General features: G+C 39.9%; 1 protein-coding gene across 4 annotated transcripts; it reads right to left on the bottom strand.

Annotated features, from left to right (window-relative positions):
* Positions 1 to 1,688: 1,688 nt before the first annotated feature.
* LOC146371893 (cysteine-rich venom protein kaouthin-1-like) lies at positions 1,689 to 19,349 on the bottom strand. Of its 4 annotated transcripts, XM_084954306.1 has the most exons (10): positions 19,248 to 19,349; positions 10,977 to 11,119; positions 6,079 to 6,148; positions 4,420 to 5,944; positions 4,230 to 4,321; positions 3,970 to 4,060; positions 3,247 to 3,389; positions 3,059 to 3,153; positions 2,597 to 2,679; positions 1,689 to 1,877 (listed from the first exon to the last, which is right to left on the bottom strand). In XM_084954306.1, exons 5-10 carry the CDS (start codon positions 4,239 to 4,241, stop codon positions 1,750 to 1,752), a joined length of 552 nt encoding a protein of 183 aa, XP_084810432.1. In that variant the 5' UTR covers positions 4,242 to 4,321; positions 4,420 to 5,944; positions 6,079 to 6,148; positions 10,977 to 11,119; positions 19,248 to 19,349; the 3' UTR covers positions 1,689 to 1,749. The 4 variants fall into 4 exon arrangements, with proteins under 4 accessions (XP_084810432.1, XP_084810428.1, XP_084810431.1 ...); XM_084954302.1 differs by having other exon boundaries at positions 4,420 to 4,566; positions 5,802 to 11,119; XM_084954305.1 differs by having other exon boundaries at positions 4,420 to 10,421.
* Between the last annotated feature and the right edge of the window lie 56 nt (positions 19,350 to 19,405).

Raw genomic sequence — 19,405 nt, 5'->3', positions numbered from 1 at the left:
ACATTCACAATCCTATATCTGCTATTCCCACCCTGTTGATATATTTTTGACGAGTCTCTTCTTTTCAATGATAATTCTAGATGGAAGCTACACGCCAATAAAATAATGCTCGGTGTCAATCGGATAACATCAAGAAATGCTTTGGTGGCATATCATGGAGCCGCACTTTAATCTTTTGGTTCTAAAGATGCTTAATGGCCGACAGCATCTTTTGTTATGTGCTAAAATGGAAACTTAGAATTGAAAGAAACCCGGCCCGCTGTCACTCTCACATCATTCTCTCTCTTTAATTCTTACAAAGACTCCAGCCCTACCACCTGCTAGATGGTGATGATTATTATTTTGCTGGTCTTGATCATGGACAAAGTGGTACTTTTTGGAATGATATGGATGAGGTCTTCCTTTTGCCATTATGCTAATACCAGTAAGATAATTGACATGGCTGTGGTTAGTACTCAGTCTTTATCCATGCTCCTGAATTTAAACACTTTAATTTGGTGGTGAATGAGACTTTTTTCTGTACTCCTCAAAGAAAAATGTGTGATAGATTGTAAGCTGTATGAGCTATTACATCATTAGCGTACTATTTTATTGATTATATCAGTTGGGTGACCTTTAAAACTTTTAAAGTCATATGTAAATGCACAATACTGTCACGGTCTGTCAGTAATGGAGTTTTAGACCCAAAATGCAAAAAAGGGAAACAGGCGAGCTGTAACAAAAAGTGAGGAGTTTATTTTGGCTGTTAAAAAATGTCCAGAGAAAATAACATGAAGGGCAAGGGAGAAATGTGAAACAAAGTTTGAAAGGAAAAAGTAAACTACATACAAAGTTAAAGGACCACACATAATCGGGAAACACTGAGTGCATGCAAACAAAAGCTCTGACAAACGACTAATGGGAGGACAGCACTATTTATCTGTACCCACACAGAAGGGCAAGCAGGGAGGTGGAGACAAAAGGGGAAAGCAAGACACAGCTGAACTAAATCATGGCGGATGAGAAAAGGGAAGTAAGACCAAGAGCAAGACTCAAGGGACGACTAATTATCACAATAAAGTGGGAAGTGAGAAGAGATAACTAAACAGGGAAACACAGACACATGGATGACCCTAATACAGAAGTACTGGGACAAGAGGAAGGAACAATAACCTCTAATGCAACCAGGAACTCAGAAGAACACTCAAGAATCAAAAAGAATAATTAAAACCACAAAAACAAAACTTGAAAGTCAAAAATACTTGAAAGATCCTGCGACAAATGGCCCATTGTTTTGTATTTGATAAATACAAAATAATCTAATTATAATCTAACCGCTTAAATCAAGGCACTTAAATATAAAAGAAAAAAATCTAAAATTCTACTTGTGGTGTATATCATAATTAATCACTGCTATCAGATGTGGTCTCAAACTGTGGATGTTTCTTGGCTCAAGTTTGTGTTTTTTTTTTGTATTTCCTCCTAACCTCTGCCAAATCCACCCTGCTCCTCTTCCTCTCTGTGAGTTTACACCTCACGTAAAGTCAAAGGGCATCTGCTCCTGCCGGCAGTGTTTTTCCTCAGAAATAGTGTGCCAAAGTAAATTTCCTTTTTAATCTCTGCTAATTACTGACCCAGTCAAACAGACCATTTACTCACTAACAGCATATGGTGGTTAGATAGGTAAGAATGCACATCACAAACGCAGGTTTTTGTTATGCATATCTTTATTGAAGCTGACCAATCAGTGCCCATTTGGACGTGGAACATTTAGATAATCTGATTGGTGCATTTACAGGAGGCGGGGCACCAAGAGGCAACATCTGGGTTGTTGCAGCCCCACTGCTGCTTCAGCTGGGGACAGTTACTGTACTTATCAGAGAAGGGACAGGGGTTGGCTGTGAGAGAGAGAAAAGCATAAAGAACATAATAAGCATTAAGTTGGTGAGGAGGGCCAAGGTAATTACTTATATTGTATAGTTTTGTAACCTTCCTCACCATTCCAGACAACAGTTTAGGTTAGCTTTGTTTATCAGCTAAAATAAATTTAGCTATCAGATGATCTATCTGGTTTGGTGCTTAGTTCAGATAAAATAATTGTTGTGGATGATTTTAACATCCATTTAGATACCCGAAAATGACAGCTCCAACACTACATTTACTCCAATATTAGACTCAATTTGCTTTTCTCAGAATGTAAAAGATTACTTTAATCACACTCTGGATCTTGTTCTCACATAAAAATCATAAGAGCTGAACATTTAACACTAATCCCTGAAAACCCTCTTCTGTCTGATCATTTATTGATAACATTGGTTAATACATTTAATTAAAGTGGATGCCATTCTGAAAGTGCTGTAACAAAGTTTATGCATATAATCCCCACTGTATTATTGTAGTGTCTTTAACCTACAATATAAAGTGCCTTAAGCTGACTGTTGTTGTGTGCAACTTTATTGTATGTGGTGCACACAGAACCAATGTAACTTCATCTTTACACAATATATTACTTTATCAAAGGCTTACATTGAAATGTCCCTAAAGGTCTGCAAAACAGAAACATGTATATCTCACCTTGTTTACAACTATTATATTCCTATAGGATATTTCTACTTACTGCACAGGTTGTTTTCACAGGCGTTGGGACAGTCACCGCAGGAGGGTCCTTTCTTGTAGGGTTGGGTTAACTGGTAGTTTCCACTGTAATTGTAGGTCAGACCATCAAATATTAAAAATTACAGCAAACACTAACGCTGGATGTCATCCCAAACATGTCACAGTTATCCTATGAAAACTCAAAGCAACTCTGAAATACAATTTAATGACAAATTAGATGCAAATTTCTGTGCATTAAATGAATGACAAAATCCACATATTCTTCTTGAAGGAATTGCAATTCAATCACTGCTCCTAGTGATCATTTCATCATTGTATATTAGAATCACTAATGACTTAGCTTATCAGGGTCTAAAATGTACAAATAATACTGATACAGGTTGCAGACAAAAGAGGACGTTCAAAAGATTAAAATATGCCATTTTATACAACACATCATTATGGTAAGATGCTATATACGTACGGTGGGCAGTAATGGCAGACGTAGAAGTACTTGTAAGCAGAGTTGGGACAGTAGGCCATAGCACAGCCGATCTGATTAGACCTGTACCAAACAACCTGCACAGAGAGACAAAATACAAATGTTTTTAAAGCCAGGGTTTGGGCTTAAGAATCACTTTTAGTTAAGTGCATGTATATGTATTACTGTACCTGTGTGTAGTGTCCCACCACTCCTCCATTGATAGATCCCACTCCATAGCTGAAGTCCTTCACCTCGTCATACCAGGACTGGATTGCATTGCTCCAAGTGTTCTGGAAGCTGGAATAGTATAGATTTTCCCCACAGCCGCTGGCTACATTTAAAGAAGTGGAGGACAGAGATACTTTCATCAGGTTGGTGAGACTTTTTAAATCCCAAAACAAATGAATGCTCAGTTCGAGATCACTCATCAAAGAAAATTCATCATCATCATCATCTTGTGAAATCAAAGGACTTGAGAAAAGCATCTTTGCAAAATATTGCCCAATAAATGAAAGATGATGATGGCAGTTCAGAAAAATAACACTTTCTAAAACTTAGAGAAACAAACAGAAACCATAAAAGAATTACAAAATGTTAACAAACCAAACTGTTAAGATAGTGATTCATAATGTGCTGTTATATGCATCTTTCCCTGTTTTTCCGTATTGCACTGCCGTGCCACTCTCAATCTGACATTTCTTACCTTCAGGACAAAAGCAAACACAAATACAACCGAGTTAATTAAACCGCGCTGCCATAAATATATCTAAAATGTACTTCCAAATCACTTTATAAACTTAGAAGTAAAAAACAAAACAGTTAAACATGTAAAAAACAAACACAAAAGTGCTTTTTTTTCTGTGCTTTCATGGTGTTTTTTTGTAAGGCGCGAGGAGTAATGAGGAACTTACTGCTGATCACTCTGTCGCTGGCAGGACTATGCTTCATGGAGCAGGTGTTAGCCCATCTCTGAGCAGTGGCTTCAGCCTCATTGTTCCAGTTCTGCAGGGAGCAGAGGACAAGATGGCCCGTTAAATCAGAACATGTAGATAAGAACAAATGTGTACACAAAAAAGTGCTGTGTGCTTTCATTATTAAGCTGAACATGACACAACAGTATAATGTTAGTTGTGCAAAGCATTAACATTATGTAATAACTTCTGAGTTTTACCATCTTCAACATGTTGCTCGCAGTAGGCTGAACATTCCCCCTCAGAGTATTGTGCTTGTTCACAATCTCATTCTTCTCAGTTGTAGTGGTCACTAAATGAAAGCAGTAAAAGCAAATTAACACCTTGAATGAGAGATTAAATATAGTTCATATCAGTCAAGATTTATGTATGAATAACTGCCACACTCACCCTGCTTCAGATGTGATTTTCAGAGATGAGAGAAAAAATAATGGTAAAAAAATTATTACTCAAAAAACGAAGAAATAACCAAATGAAAACAACTTTAAAGAGGATATATGACTTTACTTACCCCCAAGGTGCCAGGCACCTGAAGGACTGCATTGAGGCCCAGAGCGCACAGCAGAAGAAAAGTGTAAAACGTCATGGTTTAATCTAAGACTGTCAATGACTGCAAGAGCCCGCAGGTCTCATTTATAGAGCCAGTACCACTCAGACATGTGTGAACCAGTAACACGTCACAACAATGACATTAAGCAATAATAAGGCATTAGTAAATGCTTAATCCATCATTTGTAAAGCATTACTCATCCTTAGTACATAATATGTGGCGAGGGAAATACATGTTTCTTTTTCATTAATGAGCTCATAAATAATGTGTTCATGTTCATTATTTATAAAGAAAGTGATTAGCAAAGTGTTTAAATGCACGTTTATTTATATATTTAATCATTAACTCATTGTGAGTGTGTTAGCGGAGGTTTTATAAAAACTTATTTGATATCGTAATTTATGGTTTATTCAGCCAGTTATTATTTTAAACAAGTTTTTTTTTTAAATATAGAAGGCTAATTAGAAATACTAGTACTGGTCAAACTATGAATTTTTCTTATTGAATTCTTTTTGTGATCACTCTTAAGAAATGCACCCTATTGGGTCTGCTCCTCTTACTCTCTGCAAGTTTAACCCTGCTATAAAGTTAAATGCTAACGGCCCTTGGGCTAACAGCACTGCTTGTCCTCAGAGTTGACCACCAAAGTAAGTTTCTTCTTTAATCTCTGCTAATTACACATCAAGCAAACGATTTACTCTCCTAGAGCATAAAAATTTTACATTTTTCATATGGCGGTTTAAGGGAACAAAGCTGGGAAGACACAACACGATTTTTAATAAGCATATGTTTGTTGAAGCTGACCAGTCAGCACGTATGTGGGATTTAGATAATCTGATTGGCGCACTTGCAAGAAGTGGGAAACCACAAAGTCACAGTTGGGTAGTTGGAGCTCCACTGTTGCTTCAGTTTGGGACAGTTACTGTGATAAAGAAGCATAAAACAAAAGCATAAAAATATTTTTTTATCCAAAAAAAAAAGGGGGTTTAGAGATAAAGTTGGACATGTGCAGGGGAAGGATACAAGGTATACTGGACAAAGGGTTTTGAAGATGGAGCTGCCAGACAGGAGGAAAAGAGGAAGACCTCAGAGAAGGTTCATGGGTGTAGTGAAGAAGGAAGAAGGGTTGGTGTGACAGAAGAGGATGGAATTGATAGGACGAGATGGAGGCAGATGATGTACTGTGGCGACTCCTAAAGGGAGCAGCCCAAAGAAGAAGAACCTGTGTTTAGTGTCCCACCACTCCTCCATTGATAGATCCCACTCCATAGCTGAAGACCTTCACCTCGTCGTTCTAGGTCTGGACTACGTTGCTCCAGGTGTTCTGAAAGCTGGACATGTACAGATTTTCCCCACAGCCGCTGGCTAAGAGGAGGCGATAGTTTAATCAGTGTGGTGACACTTTTTAAATCCCAAAACAAATGAGTGCTCAATTTAAAATCACTCATCAAAGAAAATTCATCTTCATCGTCTTCGTGAAATCAAGTGTGAGTGCTCACATTAAGAACTCGAAGGAAATTTGCTGTCTTGCCTCGTGAAATCTAGGAAAGTGATGACGATGAAGGGCCCCTTCATAAAACAATAAAGGAAACATGATTACATCGGTACAGAAAAAAGACAACCATAAAATAACAGTTAAACCTAGACCAACAAAATGAGAAATAAGGATTTTTTTTTTCTGTCTAACATGTAAGGATTCATTATGTGCTGCTATTTGCATGCTTCTGTGTTTTTTCCATGCATGGTGTTGTACTACTGATTCAAAATGACTGATTCCTTGTGGTTACTGGATTAAAGCAGTCAAAGAAACAGGAACTTACTGCTGATCGCTCCGTTACTGGCAGGACTGTGACTCATGGAGCAGGTATTGGCCCATTTCTCAGCATTTGCCTGTTTTACCATCTTCTACATGTTGCAGGAGCTTCCATGTGGTACTGAGGCAGGTTATTGGCCAGTCGTTAGATGGTGAGGGTCTCTTCTGGGGATCCTTAGGGATCAGGACAGTCCAACCTTCAGTTAGCCATTCTGCCAGACACTCAAAGAGTGCAGTCAGCTTCTTCAACCAGTAGGCATGAATCATGGCGGGACCTGGTGCTGTCCAACTCTTCATACCGGAGACCTTTCCTGGGATGTTTGTCAATGTGATGGTTACTGGACCCTGTTAGGGAGATTCCTGTGTTCTGCTCTTACATCCACTAGCCACTGAGCATCACGATTATGGATTGTGTCCTTCTCCTATATGCTATTTCAGTTTTGCTCCATCTCCAACATTGGTGAGGCTGTTCTCATATTGTTCTCCTGCTACTGGGAGTACACCTTAGATGGTTCTGTGGGGTAGAGCTGGTTTGTTCTTCTGGGTTCTATCTCTCTGGTATACCTCTTCAAGTGCCTGGGTGTGAGTCTTTGCTTGGCAGTTTCCAAGGCCTCGGGTACCAAGGCATCTTCTTCATTGCACCTTTCTGCAACTGTGATAGTTGGCTAACTTCCCTCTGTGCTACCTTGATCTTGGCCTCTAGTCTCCTTCTCCATGGAGGGTACTGCTCCTTGTGGCTGTTCATCTTGTAGCCAAGCATCTCACGGATCACTGTTACTGTGGTGTAGATCAGCTGACTAGTTTCTGTGCAGTAGGGTTTGTCCTTAGTGTTGTATTCACATCTTCTAGTAGACCTTCAGAGGGTACTTCACGTAATATTAGTAGCCGGTTGCGGAGGGTCCAGATTGAAACCTTCACCATGATCCTATCTTTTAGGTTAGTTACTCTCCCACTTAATGTTGTTTCTTCCATCGTACTTGGGCCGTGTTACCCAATCTTGGGTGGGGGTGATCATATCTGCCCATGACCTGTCGTCCTGACTCCCCCTTGCGGTAGCATTTGTGCGGTACCTCATTGATCTCAAGCTATGAAAGCAGTTACTTCTACCAAATGTTGGAACACTGAGCTACTAATTGTTTTGCCATCCATCTGGATGATGGGTATCGAAGATCATATTAAACTCCTCATTAAGTGCATACTTACTGCTTCCACTGGAAGTAAGAGGATAATTAGCTAGGTGCTGCTAATCAAATACAGTCTAAGTGAACTTTAACAAACGTGACCAACCATATAAAAGCAGAGGTTTTGTCAGTTTATATTTTTTCTCTATTGTTTTTCTCCAATCAGGAACTGTCACGGCTGGGCAACCGCTGAGTTTAAGGTACGGACCCAAAAAGCAGACACGGGAGAACTGAACTGAAGTTAAACAAGAAGCGAACCTTTATTTGGGCTGATACAAGAATCAAAACCAAAATCAAGAGGAGGACTACACAAACATGAACCTCATGAATAAAGAAAAACTAAACCCGACAAGTAAGACAAGACTATAACTTTGACTATGACTTTGACTATGACTAACATGGGGAAATATAGGCAGACAACCTGACAATGAACAGTAAGAGACAAAATACTTAAATACACACATGAGGTGATCAGGGGAAGTGGAGACATATGAGGAAACAGCTGACTAGAATGAACATAATGATGCCACAGGGGAAGTGAGCCAAAACACAATGAACATCGAAACAAGACTTTCAAAATAAACAGTAAACATGACGAGATGCAGACATGACAACATAAAGGGCAAGGGAGACCAAAACACAAGGGTGAAGACACAAGGGGAATCTACTAAACAATGAACAATAACAGCAACCTAGGCATAATAAATATTAACTAAATAAGCTAAAATGAAACTAGAACATGAATGAATAATAAAATACAGTGAAACTCAAAACACTGGGTCCCATGACCCAGGACCGTCATTCTCACCACTCTCAATGCAGTTCTCGAAACAGTAAAGGCTGTTCTCATAACGCAAACTCACCTGTGCAAAAGATGCTCAGATCACCGTTTTCAAAATATGCCAAATCAGTCAATCACTTCAGCTCTGTGATTCACAAATGGAAACTCTTTCACCTACTTTTTAAGACTTAGACATCAAATTGATTTCTATCAAAACCTTAGTGACTTTGAAAAGAGCTCTGCAAAAATGTTGGTCTAATGTAGAGTAACAGTGGAGAGGCAGGGCAAGCAGGTGAGTAACTGGTGTTTTTTCAGTAGCAGTAGGGCGGCTGGAGGATACAAGTGGAGATGTTAAACCATAGTTCAAATCGTTCCCAAAAGGTTGATTTTGTTCATCTGGACGTGACATTTTCAGTGGGAGAAGTGTTTCGTCACTCATCAAAGTGACTTCTTCAGTCTTAGCTGACTGCAGGTTTCCCCAGCCCTGCAGTTCATTGATCATTATTAATGATCAATGAACTGACCTTCAGGCCCATTATTCATTCAGTGGTGCTAGTTTCAGTCATTGTGCAATGTACTGTTTATAAGGTTGGGGATGAGCATAGAGGCTTTTTTTGGCATGCGCTCAAGGTTACAGAAATGTGGTCCAAGTGTTTATTTTCAATAAAACAAGTTTGTTATCGTATGGAAAGGGAACTAATTTTCACACAATGGCAGTCCGTGCGACAGTGCGGCAATAGGAAATCTAATGTTTAAGTTGGAATGGAAAGTTTGATGGGCTGAAACGAAAACACCCGCCACTTAGTGAAAAGTGGAAACTCAAGGCAAGAAAAAAAGGATCCAGTTGGGATGAATTCCAACCATATGAGCCTGTAGCTCTATCTGTGCTCCTCATTGGTAGACTGCATGAGCCTGCCTCACACAGACACAACCTTATGTGAACCAGGAACCCACTGTGTAGCTGGGACATGTGGGGTTGACCCCTGAGGAGAAGCACTCTCAGCCTCAGATGCAGAAAAGTAGGAGCATAGACCAAAGTAAATTTCCTCTTCAATCTCTGCTAATTACTGAACACATCAAACAGACCATTTACTCTATAAAAGCATAACAAGTTGACTTTTTTGTATGTGGCAATTTTAGGTGACCAAGCTAAGAGACACAACACAAATGCAAGTTTTTAATAAGCATATCTTTATTGAAGCTGACCAATCAGCAGATATTTGGCATTTAGATGATCTGATTGGTGCACTCGCAAGAAGCGGGAAACCACAAAGTCACAGTTGGGTGATTGTAGCGCCACTGTTGCTTCACTTCGCGACAGTCAATGTACTCATCAGACTGATACAGAAGCATTAAACAGTAGCATAAACCATATAATATATTTTGTAACCTTCCTCACCATTTAAGAATATTTATTTTGTCATTGTTTAGCAACTGCTCAAAGTAGAGCTAATCTGTGATCATGAATAAATTGTACAAATTATATTCTGATTGGATGCTACTTACTGCATAATTTGTTTTTACAGGCGTTGGGGCAGTCACCGCAGGAAGGTCCCTTCTTCTAGGGACCTTGTAGGTCAGACCATCAAATACTAAACATTACAGCAAACACTTGATATCAGCCCAAATTTGTCACTATTTTCCTCAAGCCGTGTTTGAAGTAGATGCAAGTTGCTCGCATTTCACCCATCACCTTTGCTTCTAATGATAATTTCATTATTGTGTGTATAAGAAAGCACTCAGTAGAGTAGCTGAACAGGTTTCACAATACAAAGATAATAACGAAAGAGAAAATGAATGCATTCAGGGTAAAATAAAGGAAATTATATTTTACTTTTGCTTCCAAATTCATTTTGTATTGCATGATGCTCCAAAGCATTTGGATCCATTTACTGCAAATTACTCTTCAACAATCATTTGAAGTGAATAAAATTTTAAGAAACATCATCACTACAGGAAGCTTTATACTCATGGTGGACAGCATTGGCAGACATAGAAGTACTTGTATTTGGAGTTGGGACAGTAGGCCATAGCACAGCTGATCTGATTGGACTTGTGCCAAACCACCTGTGGAAGGATACATATATCCAGTGGCATTACCTCAAGTAAGGGTGCCTGAGTTATACTATATATACTATATGTCCCTATATTTATATAAAACAGTACCTGTGGAGGATAGTAGCAAGACTAAAAAAGAAATTTTACAAGTTGGTAGTGAGACCTGATACGATGTATGGTTTAGGGATGGTGGCTTGGACAAAAAGACAGGAGGTGTTAAGATTTTCATTTGGAGTGACCAGGATGGACATGATTAGAAATCAATGCATCAGGGGGATATGTCTGTTTGAGGGTTTTAGAGATAAAGTTAGAGAGGTGAGACTGAGATGACTTGGACATGTGTAGGGGAAGGATGCAGGATATACTTGACAAAGGGTTTTGAAGATGGAGCTGCCTGACAGGAGGAAAAGAGGAAGACCTCAGAGAAGGTTCGTGGGTGTAGTGAAGAAGGAAGAAGGGTTGGTGTGACAGAAGAGGATGGACTTGATAGGACGAGATGGAGGCAGATGATCTACTGTGGCGATTCCTAAAGGGAGCAGCCCAAAGAAGAAGGTGAAGAAGAACCTGTGTTTAGTGTCCCATCACTCCTCCATTGATAGATCCCACTCCATAGCTGAAGTCCTTCACCTTGTCGTTCTAGGTCTGGATTACGTTGCTCCAGGTGTTCTGAAAGCTGGACGTGTACAGATTTTCCCCACAGCCGCTGGCTAAGAGGAGGAGTGAGATAGTTTAATCAGTGTGGTGACACTTTTTAAATCCCAAAATGAATGAGTGCTCACATTAAGAACCCAAAGGAAATTTACTGTCTTGCCTTGTGAAATCTAAGAAATTGATGACGACGACGGGCCCCTTCAGAAAACGGTCAAATAAATGAAACATGATTACAGTACAGAAAAAAGACAAACATGAAATAACACTAAAACTTAGGCCAACAAAATGTCACAAGAAACAGGGTTAATATTTTTTTTTTATTTGTCCAACTATAAGGATTTTATAATGTGCTGCTATTTGCATGCTTCTGTGATTTTCTGTATGTGCCCTTCGACTACTTAAAAAATGACTGATTCCTTGTAGTTACTACATTAAAACAGTCAAAGAAACAGGAACTTACTGCTGATCGCTCTGTTACTGGCTGGCCTGTGACTAATGGATCAAGTATCGGCCTATTTCTCAGCACTGGCCCCAGCCTTGTTCCATCTCTTTGGAGAGCAGAGCAGAAGAATGGCCATTTAATCTTTAAATAAATGGTAATGGTAAATGGCCTGCATTTGTATAGCGCTTTTCTAGTCATTAAGGACCCCAAAGCGCTTTACACTACATTCAGTCATTCACCCATTCACACACTGGCGATAGCAAGCTACATTGTAGCCACAGCTGCCCTGGGGCGCACTGACAGAGGCGAGGCTGCCGGACACAGGCGCCACCGGGCCCTCTGACCACCACCAGTAGGCAAACATGGGGTTAGTATCTTGCCCAAGGATATTTGGCATGCAGCCAAGAGGCAGCCTGGGATCGAACCACCGACCTTCTGATTAGTGGCTGACCTGCTCTGCCACCTGAGCTACAGCCACAAATAACACATTGTTGTCTGCAAAACTCTTTTGTTTATGCTTATTGCGAGCTCTGTTAAAGCTGTAATAAGCAGGTTTTTCAGAGGAAATGTTATTAACTCATGTCAATCGCATATTTGAAATTATTACACGAATACTCCAGAGCGCACAGCAGGGGAAAGCTGTACATCATCGCGGTTACCTGTCACCCTCCAAGACCCCCACATGTGTGATTTATACAGGCAGGACCACTTAGGCATGAGTGAAACAAACAGACAAATTCAAGGACTAATGAGAGAACAACCACACCTGCTTCGATTCGCACATGGGACAAGTCCTCGGTCATGTGGGGCGATCGTGGCTCAAGAGTTGGCAGTTCGTCTTGTAATCGGAAAGTTGCCGGTTCGAGCCCCGGCTCCGACAGTCTCGGTTGTTGTGTCCTTGGGCAAGACACTTCACCCGTTGCCTACTGGTGGTGGTCAGAGGGCCCAGTGGCGCCAGTGTCCAGCAGCCTCGCCTCTGTCAGTACGCCCCAGGGCAGCTGTGGCTACAATGTAACTGCCATCACCAGTGTGTGAATGGGTGGATGACTGAATGTAGTGTGAAGCGCTTTGGGGTCCTTAGGGACTAAGTAAAGCGCTATACAAATACAGGCCATTTACCATGTCTGTGGGTCACAGGTGTGTGTTTTCACTGCACCCCTGTGTTTATTTTCTTTTTCTATGTATAGTTTCCTTTTGCTGTAATTTCTAATATCAAACAGAAGATTGCATTAAAGTCCTCTTTAAGTGCATCCTTACTGCTTCCATGGGAAATAAAAGGATAATTAGCCAGGTGCTGCTAATCAAATGAATTCTAACTGAACTTTAACAAATGTGACCATCCATGTAAAAGCAGAGGTTTTGGCAGTTTGTCTAGTCTGAAACATTCAGCTCTGTGTTAGAATTTTTCTCCATATGTTTCGATGCTTTGAAAAAGACTTTTTTCATAGCGCAATCTCATCCGCGCAAAAGACACTCATATCACCTTTTTTGAAACAGTCAATCACTTCATGTCTGTGAGTCACAAATAAAAACCCTTTCACCATATTTTTAAACCTTAGACGCCAAATTGTTTGACTTTTATCGAAACCTTACTGACTTTGGAAAGAGCTCTGAAAAAATTGGGGACATGCGACAGGACAGTGATCTCAATCACAGCAGCAAATCTACAACAGAACAGCTGGACAAGAAAACAATCAATGTGATGTAATGGTTTAGTCAAAGTCCAAATGCTGTGGTGGGACCTAAAGAGAGCTATGCATAAATCAATGCCTCCAAACTTCAATGAAGCAAATCATAATTATCAACATTATCAAAGGCCAAAATTCCTCTGCAATGATGTAACTGATAAAGTCATACAGGAAACTATTGCTCCAATTTACTGCTGTAAAATACTGAATCATGGTATCTATTTAGTTTTCCACAGAACTGCATGAAATCCTGTGAAGACCTTTTTAACATGACTATAAATGGTATTACAAAATTTAAATGCGATTAAGAGCATTGATAATATTTCTCCTCTCTATATTCTTGTCAGCTTATGGAGAACTGGTCAGATCTGCAAACCTCTCCTTTGAAGCAAAAACACACAATTCATACAATAAAATATGAAGAAATTGTAATAACAATACTGCAAGCTAACGATATATCAAACACAGGGTGTTGGTCAAAGTATGGCAAATTACATCTGTGGTATATCCAGTCATCATGATTCAATTCACAATCATTTAGGGGAGTCCTTCTCTTTTATTTCCTCTACTTTCTGCATTTCTTTCCACAAAAGTAATCTTATCTTACTTGAAAAAACAGGTTTATTTCTGTTGAGGAAAAATAAATCTGCTCCCTTGCAGTGTAAACACTTGTTTCATAACATTTCAGTGGAGCACAAAATGTGTTCCTGTGTTCAGACTTATAAATAAAAACTAGCTGTAAAGACCATTCACTACAAAACATGTTCTACATGGTCAGATTTACTACTGTTTAAATGGTTTCTGTGTCATTTATTTGCATCTCCCTGCTTTGTTTGTGTATTGTTTTTTTTAATTACAAAAACTCCAAACATTACATTTAAATGAAGTTAAAGTATTTCTTTCTCACAGAGGCAACCAGAAGAAAACTTCCCAAAGCAGAAATGGTTTAGCAGTAGTGATGCGCGAATCATGAACGAATCGTTCAATACTCGAGAATCACTTTACTGACTCATGAATCATGATTCACAAGCCCAACTGACTCACTGACTCATCCCTGTTGCTGTTAGCAGCAATGTATCTAGCTTATAATTAAAATTGTGGAGAAAAACACAACATCCAGTATCGTAACAAAAAAATTTCTGCTCTGAACTGGAAGAAAAAACCCTGAGTAGAAGCTCACATCAAGAAAATAGCTCCTCGGTTCACAGTAGCATCGCTCTGCTAACATGCTAACAGCACATTTGAGCTACTCACCCCCTCCCTTCCTGTGCTGAATCATAGAGCGAACGAATCACTCACTCACTCACTCACTAACCCCCTCCTTCCTGTGCTGAATCGTAAGCCTAAGTGAATCACTCAGGACTCACTAACCCCCTACCTCCTGTGCTGAATCGTAAGCGAATCACTCAGGACTCACTAATCCCCTCCCTCCTGTGCTGAATCGTAAGCGTAAGCGAATCACTCAGGACTCGCTCACCCCCTCCCTCCTGCCTCAAAGCTTCTTCTTCTTCTTGGTTGGCAACCAATGTTAAGGCGCATTACCGCCCCCTGGCTCACAGCTCAGTGGACATTTAGATGAGAAAATCAGTGTAAACTACACATTTAATCCTTCAGATATTTTAATATAAAAAGGTAATACAGTCTCAACCGTATTTTCTACATGACAAAGACATGCTGCTGTAGTAAATGAAAATCATCTGCCAGCACAACTTTTGGAGCTTTCATTGTAAGATACTGTATACAATTACAGAAAAGGTTGTAATAGCTTATTGCCCAGCCTGTCCTGTAGCTAATTAAAAAACTGAAGTTTTTGTTAATTGGCAGAAAATGTCGTGCTTTTATTTCAATAAGGCTCCACCCCCCCCCAAAAAAAAAAAACCAAACAAAAAAAACAAAAACTAAACAAACTAAACAAAAAAGCAATTTCTATAGTAGACGGTGTTTATCTCTCACTTAATTACTGCAGGGGGAGGTCCTGATCAGTAGAAAAAGCTATAATACAGTTAAAAGTCCCTCCATCACATTTTCCAAAACTGTCCAGTGGACTGCACAGGAGTCTTTGCCAGGTCCCCGGACCTGATGTTTGACACGCTTTGGATTGAAACAGTAAAGTTATGCAGTTTAAAAACAAATCAAGGAACTGAAAGAGACTAAAAAACTGAGAATTGAATGATAATCACCTTTATCATCGAACTTATAATGAGCCCGGTTAGTATTTTTGTGCAGTGTGTGTCATAAATAACAGAACACATGTGTACAGTGTGTTGATTTGCTCCCCTTCTGCGATAAACGCGTGTAGGTAGTGAAGCGTGAATCATGAACGAATCGTTCAATACTCGAGAATCACTTTACTGACTCGTGAATCATGATTCACAAGCCCAACTGACTCATCCCTGTTGCTGTTAGCAGCAATGTATCTAGCTTATAATTAAAATTGCGGAGAAAAACACAACATCCAGTATCGTAACAAAAAAATTTCTGCTCTGAACTGGAAGAAAAAACCCTGAGTAGAAGCTCACATCAAGAAAATAGCTCCTCGGTTCACAGTAGCATCGCTCTGCTAACATGCTAACAGCACATTTGAGCTACTCACCCCCTCCCTCCTGTGCTGAATCATAGAGCGAACGAATCACTCACTCACTCACTAACCCCCTCCTTCCTGTGCTGAATCGTAAGCCTAAGTGAATCACTCAGGACTCACTAACCCCCTACCTCCTGTGCTGAATCGTAAGCGAATCACTCAGGACTCACTAATCCCCTCCCTCCTGTGCTGAATCGTAAGCGTAAGCGAATCACTCAGGACTCGCTCACCCCCTCCCTCCTGCCTCAAAGCTTCTTCTTCTTCTTGGTTGGCAACCAATGTTAAGGCGCATTACCGCCCCCTGGCTCACAGCTCAGTGGACATTTAGATGAGAAAATATATATTTAACACATTTAAGGAAAATACTAATAAAATAAAAAATTAAAATAAAATAAAAATAAATAAATGTTTATTAAGCAATTTTGATAGGAAATTGCTTAATTTTAGAAATGTTTTTGCTCTTTTTTGCTCTATAAAATAGTTGTTTTCTTTTAGAATCATTCATCTTAGCAGTAGGATTTACATGAAAAGAGAAACAAATTAAGTTTGAGTGAAAATGTACATTTTTTGCACTCTCTGGTCGACTGACTCAGTGAATCAAATGACTCAAAAAACTCGATTCAGTAAAAAGAATCAAATTTACCATCACTATTTAGCAGTCACTTTACTCCATTTCCCTGCTGACAGATTGCTGACCATTGCTAGCATCAGATCAACCGGATAGCATGGCAAAGTGTGTAATAAACATGCAGGTCCACTGTGTCCATTTCACGGTTTGCCTCTACAGTGCACTTGTTGTCACTTTCATTCACATCCACGCAGGTGAAACAAATTCACATTGTTTTATATTTCCTTACTAGACTGAGTGATTTCCTGAAGTTTAACTGACTTGATGTTCATGTTTTCAGATCAGTCGAGGAGTGTATTTAAGTTACTTAGTCTAAGGAGTTTCGAAAGAAAAGCGTCTGGACTACTTTAAGTTGCTTGAAGATGTTTCACCTCTCATCCGAGAAGCTTCTTCAGTTTTAAAGGTCAAATGGTGGAGAGTCCCAGATTTAAACCCAGTGGGAGTATCCCCCCAAAGAGGGACAAAGGACCCCTTGATGATCCTCTACCTAATCACATGAGCCAAGGTGTGAAAATGGGTGTGGGTCACAATCAGCCAGGGTTTTGGGTGAGCTCATTGTGAAACCTGGAAACACCCTATCGTGTGATTTCCTGAGGTCAGATGGCCCAGGGTGTGAGTGGCTGTTAAGGCGTCTGGGAAGGGATCTCAAAACTGGATTATAGATGGCAGACAGATACAAACAAACAAAACAGGCTGCAGACCAACAAAACCGTTTGCAGACAGTTGGTGTCATAAACTGTTTTGTTTGTTTGTATCTGTCTGCCATCTATAATCCAGTTTTGAGATCCCTTCCCAGACGCCTTAACGCCCACTCACACCCTGGGCCATCTGACCTCAGGAAATCACACGATAGGGTGGGTCCAGGTTTCACAATGAGCTCTGTGAGAACCTTCACAGACATTTAAGTTACTTGCGTTCAACTTAATGTTGCTATAACAAATTAACGTCTCACCTGTCAACTCATTTAACATCAGTTTTATATTAAGTAGACCAGACCAGTGAAAACAGCAAAAATCAGTGTAAACTACACATTTAATCCTTCAGATATTTTAATATAAAAAGGTAATACAGTCTCAACCGTATTTTCTACATGACAAAGACATGCTGCTGTAGTAAATGAAAATCATCTGCCAGCACAACTTTTGGAGCTTTCATTGTAAGATACTGTATACAATTACAGAAAAGGTTGTAATAGCTTATTGCCCAGCCTGTCCTGTAGCTAATTAAAAAACTGAAGTTTTTGTTAATTGGCAGAAAATGTCGTGCTTTTATTTCAATAAGGCTCCACCCCCCCCCCAAAAAAAAAAACCAAACAAAAAAAACAAAAACTAAACAAACTAAACAAAAAAGCAATTTCTATAGTAGACGGTGTTTATCTCTCACTTAATTACTGCAGGGGGAGGTCCTGATCAGTAGAAAAAGCTATAATACAGTTAAAAGTCCCTCCATCACATTTTCCAAAACTGTCCAGTGGACTGCACAGGAGTCTTTGCCAGGTCCCCGGACCTGATGTTTGACACGCTTTGGATTGAAACAGTAAAGTTATGCAGTTTAAAAACAAATCAAGGAACTGAAAGAGACTAAAAAACTGAGAATTGAATGATAATCACCTTTATCATCGAACTTATAATGAGCCCGGTTAGTATTTTTGTGCAGTGTGTGTCATAAATAACAGAACACATGTGTACAGTGTGTTGATTTGCTCCCCTTCTGCGATAAACGCGTGTAGGTAGTGAAGCGTGAATCATGAACGAATCGTTCAATACTCGAGAATCACTTTACTGACTCGTGAATCATGATTCACAAGCCCAACTGACTCATCCCTGTTGCTGTTAGCAGCAATGTATCTAGCTTATAATTAAAATTGCGGAGAAAAACACAACATCCAGTATCGTAACAAAAAAATTTCTGCTCTGAACTGGAAGAAAAAACCCTGAGTAGAAGCTCACATCAAGAAAATAGCTCCTCGGTTCACAGTAGCATCGCTCTGCTAACATGCTAACAGCACATTTGAGCTACTCACCCCCTCCCTCCTGTGCTGAATCATAGAGCGAACGAATCACTCACTCACTCACTAACCCCCTCCTTCCTGTGCTGAATCGTAAGCCTAAGCGAATCACTCAGGACTCACTAACCCCCTACCTCCTGTGCTGAATCATAGAGCGAACGAATCACTCAGGACTCACTAACCCCCTCCCTCCTGTGCTGAATCGTAAGCGTAAGCGAATCACTCAGGACTCGCTCACCCCCTCCCTCCTGTGCTGAATCATAGAGCAAACGAATCATTCACTCACTAACCCCCACCCTCCTGTGCTGAATCGTAAGCGAATCACTCAGGACTCGCTCACCCCCTCCCTCCTGTGCTGAATCATAGAGCGAACGAATCACTCACTCGCTCACCCCCTCCCTCCTGGCTCACAGCTTCTTCTTCTTCTTGGTTGGCAACCAATGTTAAGGCGCATTACCGCCCCCTGGCTCACAGCTCAGTGGACATTTAGATGAGAAAATATATATTTAACACATTTAAGGAAAATACTAATAAAATAAAAAATTAAAATAAAATAAAAATAAATAAATGTTTATTAAGCAATTTTGATAGGAAATTGCTTAATTTTAGAAATGTTTTTGCTCTTTTTTGCTCTATAAAATAGTTGTTTTCTTTTAGAATCATTCATCTTAGCAGTAGGATTTACATGAAAAGAGAAACAAATTAAGTTTGAGTGAAAATGTACATTTTTTGCACTCTCTGGTCGACTGACTCAGTGAATCAAATGACTCAAAAAACTCGATTCACTTTGGTGAGTGACTCATTAAAACTCGATTCAGTAAAAAGAATCAAATTTACCATCATTACTTGTAGGTACAACCTCCACTGAGCATGCGCAGAAGTGTCGGTCCTCTACATTTGCTCGCAGACATCATCACAGGTTGAAGTGAGCATCCTCATCCACAAAGAGGGTGCCGGGCTGTTTTGTCTTTCCTCTCGGCTCTGTCGTTTATCCC

This window comes from Perissodus microlepis, chromosome 15, assembly GCF_051167445.1.
Source record: "Perissodus microlepis isolate ML-2025 ecotype Zambia chromosome 15, ASM5116744v1, whole genome shotgun sequence".
Lineage (NCBI taxonomy): Eukaryota > Metazoa > Chordata > Actinopteri > Cichliformes > Cichlidae > Perissodus > Perissodus microlepis.
Note: the sequence above shows the minus strand (reverse complement) of the source record. Positions and strands in the feature narration are given on the sequence as shown.

What these genes read in the sequence shown, in the direction of transcription:
- LOC146371893 (XM_084954302.1), bottom strand. An exon ending in CAGCGACAGAGTGATCAGCA is followed by an intron (nt 3,390 to 3,969) that starts GTAAGTTCCTCA and finishes CTTTAAATGTAG; the next exon opens with CCAGCGGCTGTGGGGAAAAT. An exon ending in TGGTGGGACACTACACACAG is followed by an intron (nt 3,154 to 3,246) that starts GTACAGTAATAC and finishes CTCTCTGTGCAG; the next exon opens with GTTGTTTGGTACAGGTCTAA.